This window comes from Pogona vitticeps, chromosome 6, assembly GCF_051106095.1.
Source record: "Pogona vitticeps strain Pit_001003342236 chromosome 6, PviZW2.1, whole genome shotgun sequence".
Classification (NCBI taxonomy): Eukaryota; Metazoa; Chordata; class Lepidosauria; order Squamata; family Agamidae; genus Pogona; species Pogona vitticeps.
Genome location: NC_135788.1, coordinates 81,619,251 through 81,642,987, shown reverse-complemented (window position 1 = coordinate 81,642,987; position 23,737 = coordinate 81,619,251). Strand labels below are relative to the sequence as shown.

The window sequence follows — 23,737 nt, the reverse complement described above, 5'->3', positions numbered from 1 at the left end:
TGGATGCCAATTCTACTATATTTTAAGTTTCCTTTTTCTAAAAAACAAGCTTGCATTCTTGACCTTAAAATAGTGGGATTGATTTCTCTGTTTATTGCAGTTAATGACTGAATGTGGTTTGGATATACTGTATTTAAAGAGAGAAGCTGGGAAGCTGTCTCCCCCCCCCCCAAATTCATTGGGGCAGAGGGGGGGGCAGAGGAGTATAATTCTTCTGCAGAATGGTGACTGTCTCTTCCTCTCTGAAACAGAAAATCCACATTGGCTGAAATTCTGTTGCTTTGTTATGGAGAAGGTGAAACATTCTGTCTTTTCTAGCTAGCAATTATGGGGTCCCTGCTGAGATTCAGTCACACACAAGCCAATAGGTGTGCATACTCTCAAGAATCCCTGTGCTAACTTATTAATTGCTGACTAGGAAGGACTGAATGTTACACCTTTTGCTTTCCACCCGTTTAACAAAACAACAGCATTTCAGCCATTATATTCTTTACTGATTAGGTGCAATGCAGGAGCAAGGCAGTTAAACTACTTTCTTTCTAATACTGTATTAGTCTTAACACTAGTAGTTGTAATGGATATGCTTGTCCATTACGCTGGTAGTTGCAATGGATATGAGGGAAAAACAATGATAATGGGATAACCTAGATATTACACAAAATAATGGTTTCAGTGGCATGAAAAGTAAAAATAAATAAATAAAAAATAAATGGCAAAAAAGTCACTTCTTGCCTAGCTGCTGGGAATTGACTAGGACTCTGGCTATTGCAGATATTCCCTGTTCCCCTGCAACACATGGAGGTGTGTGGTATAAATATCTTGAAAGTTTTTCCAGAAACCAAATTAGCTAAACTGAAATATTTGACTGGAAAGAAATAATGCAATAAAATTCATTTAATATGCTTTTAATGTTATATGCAAATACATTCAATTCTTCATACTTAGATTTTCAGTTGAAATACTTATAAATATTTAAAGACTTTACAATTCATCAATATAAGCTTTCTTACATTTTGTTTAAGGGAGAAAAATGATGGCCATGATGACACACAAGACATTGAACCTCATCATGGCTATACTGATTTTGTACAGGACAGTTCTATAAACAGTGCTGTTGATTGCATCCAAACCAGTCTCTAGGGTTTTTCAGTTAATGAGTCTTTGCTGCACCTCTGTTCCAATTTTATTTAGCTTGAGTAGCGTAATCATTCTAGCATTTTATTTTTATGATTTCTTAATTATTTACTTGTATAGTGTACTTCTTTGTTATTCATCTTCTTGATCCAGGAAATTCTTAGCATTCTGTCATAAATGTTTCAGATGCTTCTATCTGATAATAGCTTGTGTTGAAGTGTACAATTTCATGGCATACAGTAAAATACAAACTGTTAACATACTGATTTTACCATATGTGAAGCTCTGGAAATTGGAAGAGTGACTTGGAAAAAGTTAACCAAATCTTACAGTTTTTGATTAAACCGTATTGTGTCTGTTCTTTGTGTTACTAATTAATTCTGTGCAACATTGTATTTAAATGGAAAGTTTTCTGAGAGAAAAAATAGCAATAGATTTTTATGACAGATCACTGTCTGTAATGTAATTTAAAAAATTAGAACATGCTAGTGTGTATGAAAGTTATTTCAGGGGAAAATATGACAAAACCTGGTTGAAATCTTTTCTATAAAATCTGCAGTTTTCTGTAAAATAAATCAAATTATATTTCAAGGTAAGCTGTTGTACTTACCTGCCATTATAGTTTGAATCAGAATACAAGTAACAAAGCTCAGAGCTAGCTAATGCTGTATAAGTTAGATCATTACATAATTAAAAATTATTTATTCTGAAAACTGGTCCCTATTTTATTTAATTAATGTGGTCTAATTATCAGTATGGGTGGCTATAGTAAGTAAACATCTAAACAAGGTAGGAATGGATCTGTAATTTGGGGGAGCAATTTTTTATATGGTTATATGTGATGTTTCTGGCAATATGTGTTGATATGTTTGTAAGATTAGTTCTTCTAATAATAGAGCAATTACAAAATGTATTTCAGAGCCGAGGCAACACGACATCATATTGCAGAGCTGAACCCTTATGTCCAGGTGACGTCATCAACTGCACCACTGAATGAAATTACAGACATCTCTTTCCTTGGACAATATCAGGTATGAGACCTGTGTTTGAAATATCTGACTTCCCAGGGCTACATAGGCTTTGTTTGGTTTTGGTAGATAGTTGTTATTATTTGGGTCCCCTTCCCTTTTCTGAATCTTGCTCTGTATATGTCCTCTTGGGAGAAGGTGTATGCTCAACATCTTACTTTAAATTTTGGAATTGAAGACACTCAAATGTAGTGACAGTTCCTCTTTCTGATCCCTGAGTGCCTACAAAATCAGGTCAGAATGGGAATCTGACTCTGTCTTTGGCTGTCTTCTAGAGCCGGGGTCCTCAACCTTGGACCTCCAGATGTTCTTGGACTTCAACTGCCAGAAATCCTGGCCAGCAGAGGTGGTGGTGAAGACTTCTGGGAGTTGTAGTCCAAGAACATCTGGAGGCCCAAGGTTGGGAGCCACTGTTCTAGAGGACTTGGGGTACACTGAAGGGAGGGAGACAGGGATCACAGTATCCATCACTTTATAGTATGCTTTTGGAAGATATAAGAAGGATTTTGCTTTATTAAAATATGCTTTTATTAAATTAGATGTTTATTATGTTTTTCATAATCAACTGGGGAAGTAGTGAAAAAATTTCATAAGCAATGTAAACACAAAACCTAGGCCGATTCCAATATAACAGAAGCTGCTTATAGTTCTTGGAATTGACATCTTAAGTTCTGACTGATTTCTTCTGAACAGCCAGTTTGACTCTAGGCTTATAATACTGTTAGCAGTCCAGATCAGGAATCAACTAAGGTAAAAGAGGTAGAAACCATTAAGATAAAATGAATAAAGAAGACATTTGGGGAGAGAGGTTCAGTGGCCAACTCCTTTGACAATGCAAGGAGTAGAGTTTGTATAAAGTCTGTTTCATAACTGTTCAAGAATGAGAGGTGACATTCTAGGCCTACACATCTTAAGTTTTGGAATATTTATATATATGCCACAAAAAAAAATCAAGGTTCTTTTTTTGTTGAGAAGTGAATATATGGTTATTTTTTAAATGTACTGGAATGTTGTAAAGAAATCTCTTGATAGCCTAGGACTTATCTCTGGGTTTTTTCTTTCAAAAGTGTGTCATAGTAACCGAAATGAAGCTGTCACTTCAGAAGAAGATAAATGATTTTTGCCATGCACAACATCCACCTATCAAGGTAATGTTGAACAGTAGTAATGTAATGTATTGGCTAATAATGTTTAGGCCCATCTGTTCTGAAAGTTTTCCTAATTGTACCTTTTTTAGTGGTTCATATCATCCTGGTCCACTAAATGGAACATTGGCTGTTCTGTTCATGGATTTTCTTTTGTTAAATAAATGGCTTATCTGAGCTGGGAAGTATTTCTAGCCTGTTTTGAAATGGGATGCGTGTATGGTACAGCTGAGGGAGCTGCTAGATCTAGCCTTTCCTTTCAATTCCCAAGTGGCCTCTATGGTACAAGAACATGTCTTTAGCTGAAGCTGTTTGTGTCAGCTGTGGTCCCTTCAATAAGTAGTTCAGTAACATCTTAGTAGCTGGCTGGATAGTTTAGTGGGTTGGAGCACTTGACAGTTGAACCTGTGATCAGCATTTTGGTTGTCCATTGTGTGTGATGGGAGAAGAGCCAGCCTGTGTCATTTTGGGCAGGCTGCACAGTCTCACGATGCACTCAGAAGAAGGGAATGGCAAGCCAATTTTGGAAAACCCTGGGAAGAATGGACATAACTGGGAATTAACATGAAGTCCAGTAATTATTATTAATGTCTTGCTTGGTTTTGTGATATTTTGTATGTGATCCCTCTTTTCTTTGAAATGAGTTACAGTGGACCCTCTACTTACGGAGTTAATCCGTATTGGAACAGTGGCTGCAGGTCGAAAAGTCTGTAGGTCGAGTCTCCATTGACCTACAATACATTGAAAACTGATTAATCCGTAACCAGCCGTTTTTGTTCCATTTTTGTTCCATTTTGGTTTTTTTTCTGGTCTGTAGTTCAATTCTCTGACTGTAAGTCGAATCTAAATTTTGTGGCCAGAGAAGTCTGTAACTCGAAAAGTCTGTAAGTCGAGCCGTGTCCACTGTATTGCAAAATTCAAAACTAGAACTCCACATAGCCAATCAGCAGTCTTTTCCACCTTTGAAACAGTGCCACTAAAGCCCAGAAAATTTCGGATCAAAATTCAGATGGGTGGATTTAAAATCCCTAAATGATTTAGGATCTAGGGCAGCGATGGTGAACCTATGGCACATGTGCCACAGCTGCCACGCAGAGCCCTCCCTGTGGGCACATGAGCCATAAGTCGCTAGATCGGTATCCCTGACAGCCAAACCTGAAGAGGCGGCTGCACCCGCGGTGCTGGAGCCCTGACAGGTGGCAGGCCAGGATCCAGAGCAGCTGGTGCTGGCAGCGGTGGGCTGGCCAAGCTATAGGCAGTGGCAGGGTTGGGCACGACTGGAGGCGGAATCGGAGTGGGGTCTGGAGGCACCTCCGTGCCCGGGATTCCCCCTTCTGCCGCTGTGCGCCAGGCTTGTTTTCCCCGTCCCCCCTTTTTTTCCAGTTTGGGCACTCAGGCTCAAAAAGGTTCACCATCACTGATCTAGGGTATTAAAAGGATTACTTCCTTCAGAAAAAAACTTTATCCCTATCTAGAATTCACCAAACAAATATATACCCTACTAATCTTTTTAAAAAACAAGGCTTCTATGTTATCCAGGGACCATACCAGAGTAAGACCACTGATAGGTAGATGGGAAAATCACAAAGCATAGTATGCAATTAAATTTAGAACAGAATTTAAGGAAATGTATATCAGATATAAAAGCAAATATCTTAAACAATAAAAGACAAATAAAAAATGTTCAGGCATGGTAGTTTTTGTTATATGCTATGTAACTGAATCTCCTTCCAACCTAGCAGTTCGAAAGCATGTAAAAATGCGAGTAGATAAATAGGTACCACCTCGGTGGGAAGGTAATGGCGTTCTGTGTCTAGTCGCGCTGACCATATGACCACAGAAACTGTCTTTGGACAAATGGTGTCTCCATGGCTTGGGAATGGGGATGAGCACCGCGCCCTAGAGTCAGACACGACTGGACTAAATATCAAGGGGAACATTTACCTTTTACCCATGTAACTGATTGTTGTAGTTGGAAGCTTTTAAAAACTTATTTAAATCTCTTTGTTCAAATGTTTTCAAAACAGAGAAAGCTGCATAGTTTTCCCATTCAAAGAAACAAAGGACAGCAGGAAGATCTACCTTTTGGTTCGGTCCTACTATGCAGAAACATTCCAGATAAAACCAATCCTATCTTTTGAAATTGCCTTGTTTTTCTGCCCTCAAAATCTGACCCTTTTCAATGAGGATGCACAAAAAGGACATTTTAAAGTTCTTAAAACAAAATTGGCCAATTTATAAATCCAAACAAAGGATTTATTTGCATGAGTAGATCACATGCAAATATAGAATAAAAAAGGAGATCCATCCTGTTTACATAATCTGGCATACCTGTGTGAGAAAGAGTACATCAGAACAGCTATGCAAGATGAAGCTTTTCCCCAGGGAAAATGTGTATATGCTCTCACACAATCTAATTGGTATTTAAGACAGACAAGAGAGAATGGTTTGTAGTCTGTTGAAAAAATGCACAGTTGGTCGTCTTTTGTCGTTTCACATCCATTCAGTATCATCCGGTTCCATCACCCAATTTCATCAGTAAAAAGATTCTCTGCACAAGGAACAAAATCTTTGGTCTAAACCTGGGCAACTATCTGTCTTGCCTTTCTTGTAGTTTATAAGTGCAGATGTGTACGGGATATGGGCACGTCTGTTTTGTGACTTTGGTGATGAATTTGAAGTGCTCGACACCACAGGAGAGGAACCCAAAGAAATCTTCATTTCAAACATATCTCAGGTGAGGACAGAGCTCTGCAATATTAATTTTTTATTTTATTTGTATATTTAATTGTCTTCTTTAAATTTTGAATTTGGCTGAAATCTTTGAATTTAGATTTTTCTTGAAACCAACATATTTAAAACAAAGCAAGACGTACAATTATATACAAATGCTAATGAAATGGTTAAATACTGATACGTATATAGACTCCATAGGTCTTTGGTTGGATTGAGCACAGCTTTTCTTGCAATCATATGTAATTTGTTTTTAGTAACAGTGCATTTTATATGAAATAAATGAGTGTAGTATACTTTGGGTATATATTTAGGAGAAGTGGTGCAACAGTCTACCAGACACAAATCTGAGGTAGTCTCTGCTAGGAGTGTATATCCAGAATATGATGGAAGGGGGCATGGAAAGAGGAAGAGAAGCATTAACTAGAATTAGCAAAGTGATTTTGGAATAGGTATGCTAATTTTCTTGCAAGTATTTTGCTTTTGTACCTGATAGACAAGTGAATACATTTTTGTTTTACTTTTTTTTTTAAAAAAAAATCTCATGAGGTGTTTTAGTAAAAGGGCATAACCCTATAACCCTTTTAACTTGGTTCTGTACTTTGTATTGTTTGGTTCTGGGAATGCTAGAATGACATGCAGATAGTTGGCATTATAATAGTGTATACAGAATTATATGGATTATTATTACATGGAAATTATTTTCATTGGCTTTGATCTCTTTTTTATTTTTTTATGATGAATAACTATTTCAGTCCAATCCTGGTATTGTCACCTGCCTTGATAATAATCCTCACAAGCTGGAAACAGGACAGTTTGTAACTTTTCGGGAAATTAATGGAATGACATGTTTAAATGGATCCACACATCAAGTAACTGGTAAGCTGTGTTTTCTATAACTCTTCTGGTTTGTATAGAAACAGTATTTTTCATTTTGATAGGAATATATTTTCCTTTCATATTGTTCCTTTGTGTTGCTACTACTTTACTCTTGCCACTCCATAGGACTCCGAAGTGATCCAGAAGGATGCTGTTGTGAGTCGTACCAAACATTGCAGAGTTAGATGAGCAGAGAAAGCAGGGACAAACTTTTCTGTCTAGTTTCTAGCACAGATTATGCATCTAGATGGTCAAAGTCATTTCATAATTTCTGAAGTCATACTATAAAGGGATCTAGATAATTGTCTCATCCAAAAATACCAGAGTGGAGATCTCTGTTCCCCCTAACACTCACCACCAGTTTCATTAGGCATGTTGAAATCTTTATCTATGAAGGGGGTGTGCTTAAAGCCTGAGGAAGTGGATTTCACCACAAAAGCTTGCTATTTGTTTTATTTTTTTAGTGATCCATCAAAAGTTACCACCTATTCTTGCATTTGTGTACCCTTTTTTGTATGCAATATGGATTAATGTGGCACAAAGCTGGAATATTCTTTTAACATACATGTTGCGTACTTGCATGTGTAGTGTTGAGTCTGTTCAATTCAACTTCATTGATAGATAATATATACATTCAAATGGTCCTCCTTTCTACATCCCTGTTCTATTTATATGTTTGCTTTGTTTTTTTTTTCTTTGTTTCAAGAACTTTAAACACTCTGACCTGGTTCTCTTTTTCAGTGCTATCACCTTATTCTTTTAGCATTGGGAATACTGCCAATGTGGAACCTTACTTACATGGTGGCATAGCTGTCCAAGTAAAGACACCTAAAATATTTAATTTTGTAAGTACCTTGGTTAAAGAAAAAAATTCTTTCCTTAACTGACAAAGACAGTTAAAAACAAGCAGAACCAAGCAAAAAGCTATATGTATGCATTATTACTTTAATGTAAACAGCAGCATATAGACTGAACTTGGATTCTAGACAGTGGGCAGTAAGTAATAGGCTAAATGCAGGATTTACCCGATTTAGAGCATGCTCATGGAAAAGAATTAAATACCTGTAGTCACTAAATTATTATGTCCCATTAATTTTTAATAAGTGGGTATTGGACTTAGCCTTATACATATACATCCTGTGACTGAGCAAGATATACATATAAAAGAGGTATCTCTAGGATATATTTGATACAGTACTGTATTATTAATTTACATTATACCTGTAGTACAAATTCATTACAGAATTATATCCCTTTTTGCCAGTATCTCTACTCTGAATGGACCTGTGTCCTTGCATACATGAGTATGTAAGTCGTTAACCTGATTTGTGTAGTCATTTATTTATGCGGTGTTATGGTTTGTACTGCTAAATGACTTTTGCCATGCACAAAACCCATCAAGGTAGTGCTAAACAGCAATTATGTAACGTATTGGCTAAAAATGTCTAGTCGAGCCACCTTGTGTCCACTATGGGGAGAATGGCAGCATATACTGTAAGCTCCAAAGGCAGGGAGGAAGGACATGAGATTCGAATTTCCCACCCTTTCTCCTTGCCTTTTGGGTTCGTAACTCGATCTGCGTTTGCAAGTAGGGTCTGCTTCTTGAGATGAGATTGGGTTCGTAACCCAAAACGTTCGCAACTAAGGCCGTTCGTAAGTAGAAGGCCCACTGTAAATGTTACATATTAACTTACACTGAAGAAGGTTAAGAGATACATTCATTATGATGGAGGTTAAACCCAGCTTTTGTGCCTAAGGCAGAGGTCTCCAACGTTTTTCGGACCGCGGACTGGTTGGGGGGGGCGGGGCACCCGTGCTCACCTGGAAGTGTGAGCCCACTGCCGCCTTCTCCCCTGCCAAAACACACACACACACACACACACACACACACACACACACACACACACACACACACGCCCCCCTCGGCATGAGGGGGGCTGTTGCTGGAAAGGCGATCGGCTGCAGGAAAAGAAGTCATCACCTCCCTCCCTCAGCAACAGCCACCCCACGCTCTCTCTCTCTCTCTCTCTGTGTGTGTGTGTGTGTGTGTGTTTTGGCGGGGAGAAGGTGGCAGTGGGCACGTGGCTCCAGGCAGAGAGAGAGAGAGAGAGAGAGAGAGAGAGAGAGAGAGAGAGAGAGAGAGAGAGAGAGAGATATTCTAAGTCAGTGCTGGTGGTGGGGTGGAAGAGGTAAAAAGGAAGGCATTTTCAGCATCAGGCCTTTGCAGCAACAGCCCCTCCATGCTGAGAGAGAGAGAGAGAGAGAGAGAGAGAGTGTTTTGGTGGGGGAGAAAGCGGCAGTGGGCCAGTGGCTCCAGGCATGGGAGGGCAGGGAAAGCCAGGTATTAGTCGCGCCTGGGGAGGAACCGTGCCGCACCAGCGAGAGCAATGACTGGGGGAGTGGGGGCTGCACTGCTGCGTTCCCTCGTGTCTACCATGACTAGCCTCAACGGGAACTGGGGAGCAGCCCTTTTGTCCGCCGCGAAAGAGCCCCAGGTGCCGCTCCCGGGGCGTTTTCACATGAGACGCTGAAGAACAGCAGCGCCTTGCCTGAGCTCACAGTCATAGGTAGAGGAGAGGGACAGGCAAGGATGGCTGTGGCGCTTGGGGTGAAAGAACGAGAGAAAGGGAGAGGGAGGGAGGCGATGACTTCTTTTCCTGCGGCCGATCACCTTTCCAGCAACAGCCCGTCCATGACGAGGGGGCATGTTTGTGTGTGTGTTTTGGCAGGGGAGAAGGCGGCAGTGGGCTCACACTTGCGGGTGGGCGTCTGCAAGCGTGAAATGCCCCCCTGGGCGGGCAGGGGGGCAGAGATTTGTGTCCGCAGCCCAGTTGAAGGAAGCCCACTGACCGGCACCAGGCTGCGGACGGGGGCTGGGGACCATTGGCCTAAGGGACCTTTTAGCTGTGGCAGGGTTGATTTGCCTTCCCTGAACCCTCTTTTCCACTGGAATCTTTATTTCCTCTTAGGGGAAATACTGGAACTCTAATATCTTAGAACAGAAACCCTTTTCCAATTGTGTCTCAAATTACAACTTCTTAAATTTAATTGGACCTGATCCTGTAAATATAGGTAAATCTTATGCTTGCTTGGATATGCTTTTCTTCTTTTTTAAAGAAAGTGTATATGAATTTATATATATATTCCTTCTAGGAGCAGCTGGGGAAGCAGTTGGTTAACCCAAGATGTCTTGTTGCTGACTTGAGCAAACCTGAGGTGATTTTGGTTTCACATTTGAATACAATTTTAGCTTTAATTTTCAGGAAAATGTTTTCACTTCCAGAGGGGCAAACGTGCTATTTATTACTACTGGACAGACTTTTGTCTGCTTAATTTCAGAGATGGAACTATATAAAATAGATATGAGACTAAACTTGGGAGCACATGTTAAAGTATTTTTAAAATTCAAATTCATTTGTAACAGATTTTGTTTGTTTTTGTTGATCTTTGAATTTGTTGAAATATTCTTAGTCTCATAGTTTTCAGGTTTGAATGTAATGGCAAACTGTGGTTAAATAACCCAATAGTGTGTCAAGACAGGAGGAGAGAGGGGATTGGAAGGACATAGGGCATGAGCATAAGGGGTGGCATACAAAGTAAAATATGAGTCCAAAAGGTAAAGATACACCTAGTCCTCAGTATTGATCTGAACATTGCTAAATTTCAAGGTGTTGTGACAACTGAATATAGTTCAAAGGAGGCCAAGTCTTCTTTTCTGGCTGCATATTTCACAACCAGCTCCCTTTTCTCTCCTCTGGAAGAAGTTTGCAGTAGTGAAAGAGGAATATAGCACATGGAAATGATGAGAAGTCACTAGCACCTGTCCATTTACTTCATCCAGAATATGCTGGTCTATCTGTCTTTGCTTTTATTCTCTCCAGCTTGACTGTTTAAACTGATTTTCAGTGCGATACATATGGTGTACATTAGAGATTTGATAGCAATATTTTGTTCTTGGTTCCATTGAAAATGTGGAGACGAGTGTGAATGGTGAGTGAATCATTTCCCCCCTGAAGTGAGTAGGGTTGAAGGCTTGTGTCTGATATGTTTTCTTCAAATTGCAGAGTTTATTTAGTTAAGAATATTGGGGCAGCAGTTAGATTAATCCAATTGGATCATGGCCTGAAGTGTCTCTTGTTTTTCTTACAGTAACTAAGCATGTTACTCAATTTATTCCAGGTTGTGAAATTATCTGTCACCTTACTCATCATTCACTGTTTTCTTCTTTTTGCAGGCACCACTGCAGATTCACATTGCTATGCTTGCCTTGAATCAGTTTCAGGAGAGTTTTGCTCGTATGCCAAACATTGGGTAATCCACTTGTGTCAAAAGCTGCATACACGCTAATGAGGGAATATACTCGTATGCATTGAGGGGTGAATGAGAGATATGTAGTGAAGGCCTTAGGTCACCTATTCAGTTCATGGCAAATATGAATTTCAAACCAGAATGACTTTGTTAGTGACCATTGAGGATTACTCATTAATTGTTCCTGTGGTACATATATATCTGTCAATGTCAAGTAAGTTTTGACCTCCACTGACTATAAAGCCATTTCCTTTGAATGTGAGACTTCTCTCTGGAATCCACAGTTTTCTTGCTTTGGACAGGAATACATACTCATTTCTATTCTCTGCTGTATGTCAAGAACTAATAGAACCCACAAAATCTATTGGAAACCCAACCTGGGTTTCTATGGGTCTTGATTTCTCTGGGCTGAGTTGGGTGGGTTGATGATTACTTCTCAGACACTTCCTTAGCACTATGATGAATAGCTGATATCCACATTCTATTTCTCTTGGTGCATCAGGTGGCTAGAAATGATCTGTGCATCATTTTTAACAAGCACCATAACTTCCTAAATTAGAAGATGTAGCTAGTGTCTCTGTCTCAGAGACATAAACCATCTCCTTTGGTCTACTTCTATCTTTCTGTGGCAGAATGCTTGTATATCAAGATGGGCATGAACCACTGATTCATCTTTTGGATGAATAGGTGTTCAGCGCTTCCCTGCTCTGTCTCCACCAAGTGCTGCCTCTGAGTGGGTGCCCTCTGGAGGAGGTGGGGTGAAGAAGCACTGAACACCTGTTTGTCCAAAGGGTGATCAGGCATAAACCACTGAACCAGCAGTTTGTGCCTGTCTCTACTCCTATGTGATCTCCAGCCTCCTGTTGCTCTGATGAGTCTCCAGTTTCTTTTGCATTGTCTTATGGGGGATAACATTAGAGGGCATATCTTAACATCTTACAATCTTGATCGCTTCAGCCTGTTTAGGAGGTATCTTCATGAAGACTTTCTCTCTTAAGATCTGCCTTAAAAACTGTGAAATCTGTCCAGGAGCTAAGTTATTTCAGAAGCTTCTTAGTCAGCGGAGCTCTGTGTTTTCCAGTGAAAAATGCATTTGTCACAAACATTATCATCCATCTTCCCACTTCTTCACATCAAAGAAACTGGAGTAGCATCTCTGAATGTCTGCAAAGACTTGGGTGTGGGTTTTTTCCTGTGTTTCTTTTTGCCCTAGTTGTGTTAAGATGAAAGTTTTTGCACCTACACTGTTTAGCCAGCTGAGAGAATGGAATGCTTTACACCTTAAAATTAACAGTTCCAGAAAAGTATTGGAAATCCCTGAGGAGAGTAGCAGTTTTCCAAATGAAATATCTACGTCATAGCTAGACCTTGGCTTGTACTTTCATGAGGCAGTACACAATGGATATTTAATCTTGACCAAGGCTTCATAGAGTGAAGAATGTTTTCAAATAAACTTGAGGATAGTCAGGATATTGGCTGATGGAGTGGGGATTCAGCCTTTAGTTCTATGGTTAGAGTATTCATCTTTGAATATCACCATGCAAAATGTATTCTGCTGTTGAAGAAAATGGCATTCCTATATGTTGAGAATTCTGTATAGTAGGACAAACTAGTCTCCTCTTTTCTGCTGTACAGTAGGGAAATGGCTTCACAGTATATTTAGTTGGAATTCATGTAACCTAGTTTTTGTGAGCTTTAACCAACTCATGGGGCATAACTGAGTATTCTTTAGTTCTGTTTTTCTTGTCCTAAAGAATCACATGATATTGAATCATTTCCTGTATATAAAAACAAAAATGAAATAAGAATGCTGGGTTTTAAGTTATTGAATTATTATTTTGCTTTCATTTTGAATTTGTTAAATTCCCAGATGTAGATTTTGAACAGCATGATTTAGATGACTACTCAGAAAAACACTCGTGTATGTTTCAGCAGAACATTTTCTTTTCTTAATGCCATAGCTGATTATTCAAAAATAACATAAGTTAAATACTAAAAGATAAATTAAACAAGATATGGTTTAAAATACAATTAAAAGATTAAAACATGAAAACATAAAAAAGATTAAAATTTCTGCTGAAATGGGGTTCAGGGATTCAGTTATTATTTTAAAAGCCTGCCCAAAGAAATGGGTCTAGCTTTTTTCAAAAGGATAAAAGGGAAGGGGCCGTCCTGATCTCCCAAGGGAGAGCGTTCCATAGCCTGGGAGCTGCCACAGAGAAGGCCCTCTCCCGTGCTCCCATCAGCTGTGCTTGTGCTGGCAGTGGGAGCTAGAGGAGGGACTCCTCTGCTGATCTTAATTATGTCATGTACTTTTCATAGTACTTCATTTATGCTGCCTGGTAAAGCAGAACACCTACTCAGGTGTCTCCATTGTCATCTGTGGCTTTGTGATGAAGGCAGCAAGGATACCTGGGTGGGTTGATGCTAATCCTGTCTCATTAGCAGAAGTAATCTAAAATTGAAGAACATCTTTAGGTAACTGAGGAATTTTTTTTTCTTGATACATGAGAAAACCTAGTAGTAGACTTGGGTTGCGTTCATGCTTAGTATTGTATTTGAAGAACAGTATTGAGGTTCTATGTTGATTTTATTTTGGCTCTAGGTGCCTTCAGGATGCTGGTGAGATGGTGAAGATAGCATTGTCCTTAAGCAAAACACTGGAAGGAAAAGTGAGTAGCATTCTGTTAACTACTAGACCTGTCTGTGACTTTTATATAAACATTATACAGTGCAGTTAAATCCAGAATTGAGCATCAAGTGACAATCCTCCTTGTTTCTTTGAGGGGAAGTTGAGTGTTCAGAAAAGGACACAGATAAAACTGCTGAAGTGCAGGCTTGCACCAGAGTATATCCTAACAGCAAATGCTCCACGGATTTATTAGCAGCTATGTCTAAATTTTAATTGGAAAGAACCAGTGTGAAAGAATACCTTCTGGTGTATGTGCCTCCTTTTAATTTGGGCAGACAAACATCTATTTACACATTTTTCTCCCACCCCAACCCTCCTTCCTTAGAAAACCTATGGCAACCCCAAACAGGAAACACTCCAGGATGCCTGAGAAATAGGTTTCACTTTCACCACTTTTTCTAGCAAGCAGAAGCCTAGCCTTTCACTTTCTAATCTATAGGAGTAAATGGACTCCTATTAGGAATTAGTATTACAGATATTCAGAACTATCAAATTTGGGGTTGGCTATATTCTGAACTATCCAAATACGGCATTATTCAGTGAATTCCAGACACAGTATTTCTGAATCTGAGTGCACATCCCTAGTTTTAATGAGAAGGAGGCTAGCTATCTAACTCCCCCACTCTGGCAGCCTTGTGATGGCTACCTGTTCACTTCCACATTGATTTCAAAGTATTAATGATGACATATAAAGCCCTAAATGGTTTAGGACCTCAATATCTGGCGGAACACCTTCTCCCACCTAGATTTACCCATATCATTTGCTTTAGCCAGGACCTGTGGCTGAGGGGCCTAACGCCAAGGAAGGCCCGAAGAGAAAAAATAAGAAATTGGGCTTTCTCAGCAGTGGCCCCTCGGCTCTGGAACAATCTCCACCCAGAAATTTGTCTGGCTCCCTTGCTGGCCGTTTTCAAGAGCCAACTTAAGACCTGGCTCTTCATACAGGCCTTCCGGCCTGTCGATACCTATTTTGCCATCCTCTAGTATAATAATATTGTTTTTTTATTTTATTTTAATATTGTTGTTAGCCGCCCAGAGTAGACGTTGGTCTAAATGGGCAGGAGATAAATTACATAAATACATAAATAAATAGCTGTTTAATTTCTTTGTGCTGAGAACCATTGCCATTGCTTAAAAGGTGACTTCAAGCTCTTTACACAGAGAGGGAGAGAGAAAAAGATGGAGTATTGCATTTTTCTCTTGGTCTCTATGAGGACTATGCAGTCACCAAGTCAGTCATAGTAGTCTTCATAGCTTCATAGGTAAAGGTAAAGGTTCCCCTTGACATTTCAGTCCAGTTGTGTCCGACTCTAGGGGCGGTGCTCATCCCGTTTTCAAGCCGTAGAGCCAGCGCTTGTCCGAAGACAGTTTCCGTGGTCACATGGCCAGCGTGAATAGGGAACGCCGTTTTTACCTTCCCACCGAGGTGGTACCTATTTATCTACTCGCTTTCGAACTGCTAGGTTGGCGAGGAGCTCGGACAAAGCGATGGGAGCTTCATAGGTGTGGCCAAAATTCTGCTGCTTCTTTTGCTGCCTCTCCTAATGGTTTTCTGTTCCTGTAGGGATGGGATTGTCTTCTGATCTCATTTAGAGGTGTTGAATCTGAAGATCAGTATAAGATATGGTGTAACTCAGTTGATGTAAATATCTATGGCAAATTGACACAAATGCAGAAATCTATGGTCATATACTCTTACGTATTGAGTTGCATGACTCAGTGTACAATTGTGACAAAGTACTCCATGATTTTCTGATTAGCAAGCAAATGTAGTGTGGGCTATATAGAACAAGTGTCAGGTAGGTACACATTTGGTTATAGAATTGTACTTAGAGAGTGCTTATCAGTGGCTCCTTCTCAAAATGGGAAAAGGTGACAAGTGGGGTACTCCAAGACTCAGTCCCGGGCCCTTTCCTCAACATTTTTAATAATTATTTGGATGAGAGATTCAGGGAATACTTATCAAATTTGCAGATGACACAAAATTGTGTGGAATAGCTAATATCTGGAAAGACAGCAACAAAATTCAAAAAGATCTTGATAGGCTTGAGTATTGCGCTGAATACAACAGAATTTTAACTGGGTTAAGTGCAGAGTTTCACCTGGGGGAAAGAAAACAAATGCTCATTTACAGGATGCAGGATACTTGGCTCAGCAATACGATGCATGAGAAGGATCTTGAAATTGTTGTAGATCAAATGCAAAATATGAGCCAACAGTGTGATGAGACTGCAAAAAAGGCCAGTGCTACTTTAGGATGTGTTAACAGAAGCGTAGTTTACAAATCCTGTGAGGTACTAGTTCCCCTCTATTCAGCACTGGTTACACTTCATCTGGTGTTACTGTGTCCACTTCTGCACACCACACTATAAGAGGGATGCCAACAAAATGGAGCAAGTTCAGAGGAGGGCAACAAGAGTGGTCAGGGGACTGGAAACCAAGTCCTATGAGGAAAGACTGAAGGGATTGGGCATGTTCAGCCTTGAGAAAAGAAAACTGAGGGGAGATATGATTTCACTTTCCAAATACTTGAAAGGTAGTCATGCAAAAGAGGGGCAGGATCTCTTCTTGATCATCCCAGAATGGACTCAAGTTACAGGAAGCCAGATTTAGTCTGAATATCAGGAAAGACATCTTAACTGTTAGGGCAGTAGGACAGTGGGGCCAGTTACCTTGTGAGGTGGTGAATACTCCAACACTGAAGATTTTCAAGAGTAAAATGGACAACTGTCTGTCAGGTCTACTTTGATTTGGATTCCTGCATTGAGCAGGGTAGTTGGACTCGATGACCTTATAGGCCCCTTCCAAGTCAGTTATTCCATGATTCTAATTGACATGGAGAGTTAATAATCTGCAGCAATTTGCCAATGAAATGTATGTTGCTTTGACTTGCATGGATGTTTAATATGTAATAGGATTCTGGCCTTCAATATCTACAGGTACTTATTTTGTTCTAAATTACAGCCTCCTGTTAATGAAGATATTGTGAATTGGCTATCAAGGACGGCTCGAGGATCTTTGGCACCCCTCACAGCTGCACTTGGTGGTGTTGCTAGCCAAGAAGTCTTGAAAGCAGTGACAGGAAAATTTTCTCCTTTGCAACAATGGGTCAGTTTACTTTGTTCTGGATTTGGTTACATAAGTCTAGAAATGAGAATGTCTATAAGCACCGATGACCCCTCTTCCCTGCAAAATGTGTTTTGAAAAATTTTGGTAAAATTCTTCTGCTTACCATTTCCCCTCCTTCCTGTGGGACTTAATCACTATGCCATGTTTAAAAAACTTTGGTTTGTTGCTATACCTAAGGTGGCAAATTCAATTGCATCATACTTCTAAACCATCCTAACAGGCTTGGAATCCTGAATTAGGCAGACTTGCTAATACCATAGTTTACCTGTTCAGATAGCACAGGAAGAAATACATCTCATGTGCAGGGGAAGGAGGAAGTGTGTGAGCCCAAACCATACCCCAAACCATGCACTGAATGATATTCTAAATTTAGCTATCAAAATGTTAAATATGTCCATCTACAACTCTTTTTATCTAAATCTTACAGTAATCTTCTGTCTTCTGTTCATGTCCATTGGCATAGGAATGGGTTTGATAGTCTATGTGGTATAATTGACCTTGTAGTGGTGATACTAGAAACATTTTTGGCAGGAGACCACAAAAGTGACAATGTGATTGCTGAAATATGACCTATAGATTTTAATAGAGTTAACATTCATGTAATTATGTTTACAGTTTTATATTAATTTCTAGGTTGATGATTTGGGTGTGGTTTTTATGTGAAAAACCAGGGAAGGAGAGGCTGGGTGGGGTGAGTTGTTTGCCTGGGAAAAGGTTCTGTCCCTTCCCTAGTATTGCCTGGTTGGCTTTATCCAGGTCTTCTAGCTATAAAAAGAGGAGGCATTATTCTCTTCAATATTGCTCTTAATTGTCCTCTCTGGGAATACAGCAGAAAAGGCTGGGAACATTTGGAGGCAGGGCAACATCGTTAGTTAAAAATAGTAAATTACGAGATCTATTAGTAGTTTGATACAGCATATTATAATTATCTGTTATTTTTTTGCAAGCACCATTGGAACATTTTATGAAGTAAGCAGGAGCTGATTGAAATATTGCAAATAATGAGGTAGTAGATAGCGGTAATAAAGCTACTGTCTTAGACCACATTGTAGTAGAAGGGGAAGTGTATATGCTTCCCCATCTAAAGATCTGCTCATAGTGGATATTTACAGCAGAGAAAGATTTAGCTGAGGTAGGTCCCTGATATGCTAGCCTGCTTTACCACAGGGGAATTTTTAAGTGACAGGAATATTCATACATATAGCAGCTGTTTGCAGTATGGGTTGGTACGATACAGAAAACTAGCACTTCTTTCATTTTGTACTAATATTTTCTTGAGTTATATATTAAAATGTACACCTTATTTAGTGTGATGGTGCATGATAAATTTATTTGTTTCTCTCTAGCTGTATATTGATGCATTAGAATTGGTCACATTTCTGGAGAATGTCAGCAGTGAAGAATTCTTTCCCAGGTAAATATTTAAAAGCGGTACAGTAAAACTGACTCATTTATGTATTCTATAACTTCTCCTTGTTGTGGAATACATGATTCCTTCTCTTTATTATTGCACAAGGTATGGTGAAAGAGCGATTGGCCCAAAGTCATACAGTGTAGTCCATGGTTGAGTGGAGGTGTGTGCTCATGTCTCTCAACACCAGTGCTCTCACCCGTATCTCACATTGTCTGTCCACAGGGATGTGACGTGATTTCAAAAAGTGGATTTTCACATTAAAAATGAAATAGGCTCATTGATACAAACCCATGTCAGAGAAATAGCTGAGCCTAACCACTTACAGAGGTTTATTGCATCCTCTTTCTTGCATGCACAGGGACAGAAGCAAACAGGCACACGAGTATCCATTCTTCCCAAGCCCCATTGCCTCAGCATGTAGGATAAGGAAGCTTAAGCATTTCTCTGGGCAGCATACCTCTGCCATATACTTTTGCCCAACCTGCTTAGACAAAGGAGAGAGATAACCTGAGAGTCAATGTCAAGGATTGCACACAAGGTGACTTTGCATGCAGCATCTTTTTTTCATTATAATATCCCTCCTACTAACCCAGGTGTAGCTACTGAAGATGCAGCCATGCTCTTGTAAGCCCACATAAAAATACGTGGGGCAAGCAGAGAATTGTGGGACTGGGGTTTAGGCAGAAGTACTCATAGTGGACTGCATTTAAGGCTTCTAAGGACTACAAGCTCTCTGGTCTGTAGGTTTCCCATACATACCATACACTGAGTGTAGAGGTTGGTAAGCAGTTCTGGAAATTTTTTTCCCCTTCTGTATTTGCCATTGTTATTTCTACTGTATCTCATTGTCTGTAACAGAGGAGACAGATATGATGCCTTGAGAGTCTGCATTGGAGATTCTTTGTGCCAGAAGCTGCAGAGTCTGAATGTTTTCTTGGTAAGTATGGCTATTAGGATAAGTTGACCAAAATTACTTTATAAACCTAAGAATTGTGAGTTCTACATGGCCTGTTAAGAGGCCAGCTGTATTGCACTGTGTTGCAGTTACACAATCCAGGAGATTAATTTTTTTAGATTTACTGCACTATACATCAATTGGAATCCTGCCCCTCCGTTGAATTTTAAAACTTAAATTAGGAGTTTAAAAGGCTTGCAAAATATCTAATTAAAGATGAATTAGAGTGCCTTGCTTAGTATGGAAAAATATCTTGCATAGTTTTTGATGGATTTGAATGCATTACATTAGCTCCAGATGTTAGAGGTAGCCCTGGTCAGCCATTTAAAATGATTCTGATATTTCATTTCATACTTAAAAAGTAGCCTTAGATGTTAATCAGATAAATTAAAAATAAGATGGCAGTAGTTCCTGAGGCCCAAGCAATTTAGAAATGTTTGCATACACCTTTGTTTGTTTCAGTTTTATAGACAAAAGTAATACAGTGTGGAGTTGAACTAGATAAGATTTGGGAATCTTAAACATTTTTCGTTTTGTTTTAATTGTACAGGTTGGCTGTGGTGCTATAGGCTGTGAAATGTTAAAAAATTTTGCACTCCTTGGTGTTGGCACTGACCAAGGAAGAGGCATGGTATGTTTTATATTCCATACTGATTTCAGTTTCACTTACGGTTGTTACATGTACATTTTTCCTTGACCTTTATGACAGCCCATCAGATGTGTTGTAGAACTTGCAAGGGAAGCTGCATCCTGCTGATTTTTCTACACAGCTCTAAAGAATTCTCTGCTACAAGTACACATTTTGGGGTTACTTTAGCTTCCATATTTTTGAATATGGAAGAAGCTTCCGTACAGCTTCTGATTTTGGCTGTATGTTTACTAAATTTAGATTTGTAAGTGGAGTTGAAGCTGCATATTATCAATTCATATCTGATTTATTGTAATCCTTATAGAGTTTTCAAGGTATATGAGATACTTAAGGAGTGGTTATACCATTGCCAACTCCCAGTAAACTTCCATGGCCGAGCAGCTATTTGAATCTAGATCTTGAGAACCCCCGTCCATCACACTGTATACAATAGCACATTGGCTTTCTGGAGCTGAGCTATCCTCACAATTTTGATAGTTGATGGGTCTTTCAGTCTGTCTTTATTAAACAACTTTCGATGATTTTTAAATGTAAAAACAAACTTAATTTATACCCTTGTGCAGTGTGACCCACTAAGAAAATCTTATAACTCACCCTCTGAACAGGAAAGTCTTTTCAAGATAGGATGAATGACAGAGTTTAGGATGGATGGCGTGTAACACTGGATACTGTGAGAATATTCTGTTTTAACTGTTAATACTTATGTGTGGATGGCCAAGCTAAGGTTTCGAAGAACTGATCCTGCTGTTGAAAATAATAAAAAGTTTGATCATATTAGCCCTGATCTATGTCTTGATCTTTCTGTTTATCCAAACTATTGTAGGTTACAATTACAGATCCCGATTTAATAGAAAAATCAAACTTAAACAGGCAGTTTCTCTTTCGGCCACATCACATACAGGTAGGTTGAGACTGAAGGTTTTAAAAAGTTTGTGGATTTTTTAGAAAATATCAGCTGTAATAGTGGAATTAATGCTTTTAAAGGGCTGTTTTAAAGTAACTTATCCTCTGTATCCTAAACCTAGGGCAAATGCTCTAATTTTGTTACTGTTTACAGGTTAACGTCTGTAGGTTAGCTCCAAGTATACCTCTAAGTGGTATAATACATGCATCAGAGGCACAAGGCTCCGGTTTTACTATTTAATGTCTTTGTTTAAAAGAATTTTGAGTTGACTAAAAAGAGCTAATACTTTAAGTAAAATACACATTCTTTGTTTTCATCATCATCATTATCTTCTGCATTCTGTCCTTCCATCCCTAGAATGACATAAAAATAAAAAATAACAAGAGATAACCAAAATAATAACTAGAGTACCAGTCATAAGAGTCAGATTGTATTCTTGAATTGCATACAGGCCAAATGCTCACCTGAATAACAGACTTATTCTCCAAATGGAGTGAACAGGAGATTTATATATTAGAGTTGCTATAAAAATGCTCTAAATTTTAAATGAATAGACATCACACAAAAACTGCTAATCTTTAAATTTAAAAAAAAACATGTAAATAATCCTCTAAATAGAAATCAAACATAAACTCTCAAAACCCAGAAAGTCAAGATTTTGCTTAAAGCTATTCTAGCTGTGTAATTTAGCTTCCAAAGGGACATTATCACAAACTGTTACCAGAAATAGGGGCAAAAACTCAAATAGTCAGTGTTGACTTAGCAAGCATGTTTCCTTCAGTTAATTTACTTTTGTTGGGACTACCATGTTTCCCCGAAAATAAGACAGGGTCTTATATTAATTTTTGCTCCAAAAAACACATTAGGGCTCATTTTAAGGGGATGGTCTATTTTTCCCCCCATGTACAACAATTTACATTTATTCAGATACAGTCTCATCTTCTGGATGCTGCACAGTGCTGCACAATGGTGGAGGGCGGGATTTCACTTAACTGGGGCTTATTTTGGGAGTAGGGCTTATATTACGAGCATCCTGAAAAATCAGACTAGGGCTTATTTTCAGTTTAGGTCTTATTTTTGGGGAAACAGGGTAACAACTAGATTTAGTCCACAGATGACCAATTTAAGTGTGGGAATGTTTTTCCACTTGATTCTGTCCATACCATTTACGTGCTACACAGTTATGACAGAGAAGAAATCACACCATGTTTTTATTAAGATGGGGGACCAAGCTAAATAGTGGTCAAATACTTTACCACATAGTGGCTGAAATCCTGTTTCTGTGGATGAGGATGTCATCAGCATAAGGCAGATGGTGTTGTCAGGCGCAACAGTTTTTGGATATTTAGGATTTCTGACCCTCCACTCCTTGCCTCCCAGGGACCCAAGGTTCCCTTGAGATCTCTTTTGTCATGGAAAAGCTATTGGGAGCTGTGATACATAAGGGACCTTTTTAACTTCCAAACATTGCTGCTGCTGGAATGATTTTACTAGCACGGGCAGTTTTTGAAAATTAAAGAGCCCCATGCCATGGCCCCCAAACAGCTTCCTCTTGAAAAAAGTGAACCCAAGAGAACTTCAGGAGGGGAAGATTTTCTGAAAAACCACCACAGCTGAAGGCATCAGCAGCGTTACACAATGCAGTGTATACTGCTGTATTTCAACCATTTATGTTTCATTTGTAAGGGCCATAAGGTTGGTTATTACCAGCATATTGGTAACACTACATACCAAATCTCTTACCTGATGAGCATATTGGTAACACTACATACCAAATCTCTTACCTGATGTGCTTCTGGTAGGTTCATAAATAGGTTAAACAGCAAAGGGGTCAAGATGAAATCCTTTGGAATGTGATAACACAAGAAGACTAGAGATGAGCAGTAGTACTCCAGCAGTACCTTGTGGAATCAGCCTTCTAGAATGACCAAAAGCACTGCAAAACCACCTTGAAGACCCTTCCCTGTTAGGTGGTCCACATTGATATCCTGGATAATGGTATTAAAAACTGCATCTATGCAATTCCTGGCATAGTTCTTGAAACCTAGTGACTAAGGCAGCTTAGATTTCAAAACCAGCTGAGCAGACTTCTGCTCATGCATGCTATATGTGTGTTTTATATAAACATGATTTCTTAACTTCCAAGCAAGATACATATGTTTTAGGAAGCTTTTGCTAACACTTTCAATTATGAAGAATCATTCACATTCAAAGTAGATTCTGATCAACTAAGTTTCATGTACAGAAAACAGACTTTTGAGTGGAAAATGATTTATGCACTGGAAGTAAGATCAGAATATAAACTGGCCTTTAAATTTTCCAGTGTTAAAGAGCCTGCCTAAGATTAAAAAAGAAATCATTTGTGCCCTGTTTGTGGTCAAAAGTCAGGTTTGTACTTGAGTGTATGTACTTTCTCTGTATAATGCTTTTGGTTTGCCAGTGGTTCACGTCCTCCTTTAATGAGTAATTGATGCACCTGAATGTTTTTCTGGCTCAGTAATTTTGAACTTTAGTTTACAATCTGTGAAGATTCTCAGTCATCCAGGTGGAGTTATCTGGAAGTTGAGTCATGGCAACTGGACTTCTTTCTTGTTAGGCTGAAACGTTTTGCTTCTTATCCAAGTAGCTTCTTTAGTCTGAGGAGAGTTGGTAGGATATATCAGGCATCAGACTGAAGAAGCTACTTGGATGAGTAGTGAAATGTTTCAACGTAACAAAGAAGTCCAGTTGTCATGATTCAACTTCCAGATCTAGTTTATGGTGTATT

At 39.1% G+C, this 23,737-nt stretch overlaps 1 protein-coding gene across 2 annotated transcripts in view; it reads left to right on the top strand.

Annotated features, from left to right (window-relative positions):
• Nucleotides 1-23,737, top strand: part of UBA6 (ubiquitin like modifier activating enzyme 6) — a 55,575-nt gene that overhangs the window by 10,205 nt on the left and 21,633 nt on the right. For both annotated transcript variants that reach the window (XM_073003969.2, XM_078377662.1), the window contains exons 6-18: nt 2,054-2,165; nt 3,230-3,310; nt 5,922-6,044; nt 6,796-6,919; nt 7,661-7,764; nt 10,073-10,135; nt 11,154-11,230; nt 13,833-13,899; nt 16,884-17,027; nt 18,395-18,462; nt 19,321-19,399; nt 19,968-20,048; nt 20,890-20,967. In XM_073003969.2, the coding sequence (XP_072860070.2) occupies nt 2,054-2,165; nt 3,230-3,310; nt 5,922-6,044; nt 6,796-6,919; nt 7,661-7,764; nt 10,073-10,135; nt 11,154-11,230; nt 13,833-13,899; nt 16,884-17,027; nt 18,395-18,462; nt 19,321-19,399; nt 19,968-20,048; nt 20,890-20,967 (1,201 nt within the window). The remainder of the gene's footprint in view (nt 1-2,053; nt 2,166-3,229; nt 3,311-5,921; nt 6,045-6,795; nt 6,920-7,660; nt 7,765-10,072; nt 10,136-11,153; nt 11,231-13,832; nt 13,900-16,883; nt 17,028-18,394; nt 18,463-19,320; nt 19,400-19,967; nt 20,049-20,889; nt 20,968-23,737) is intronic.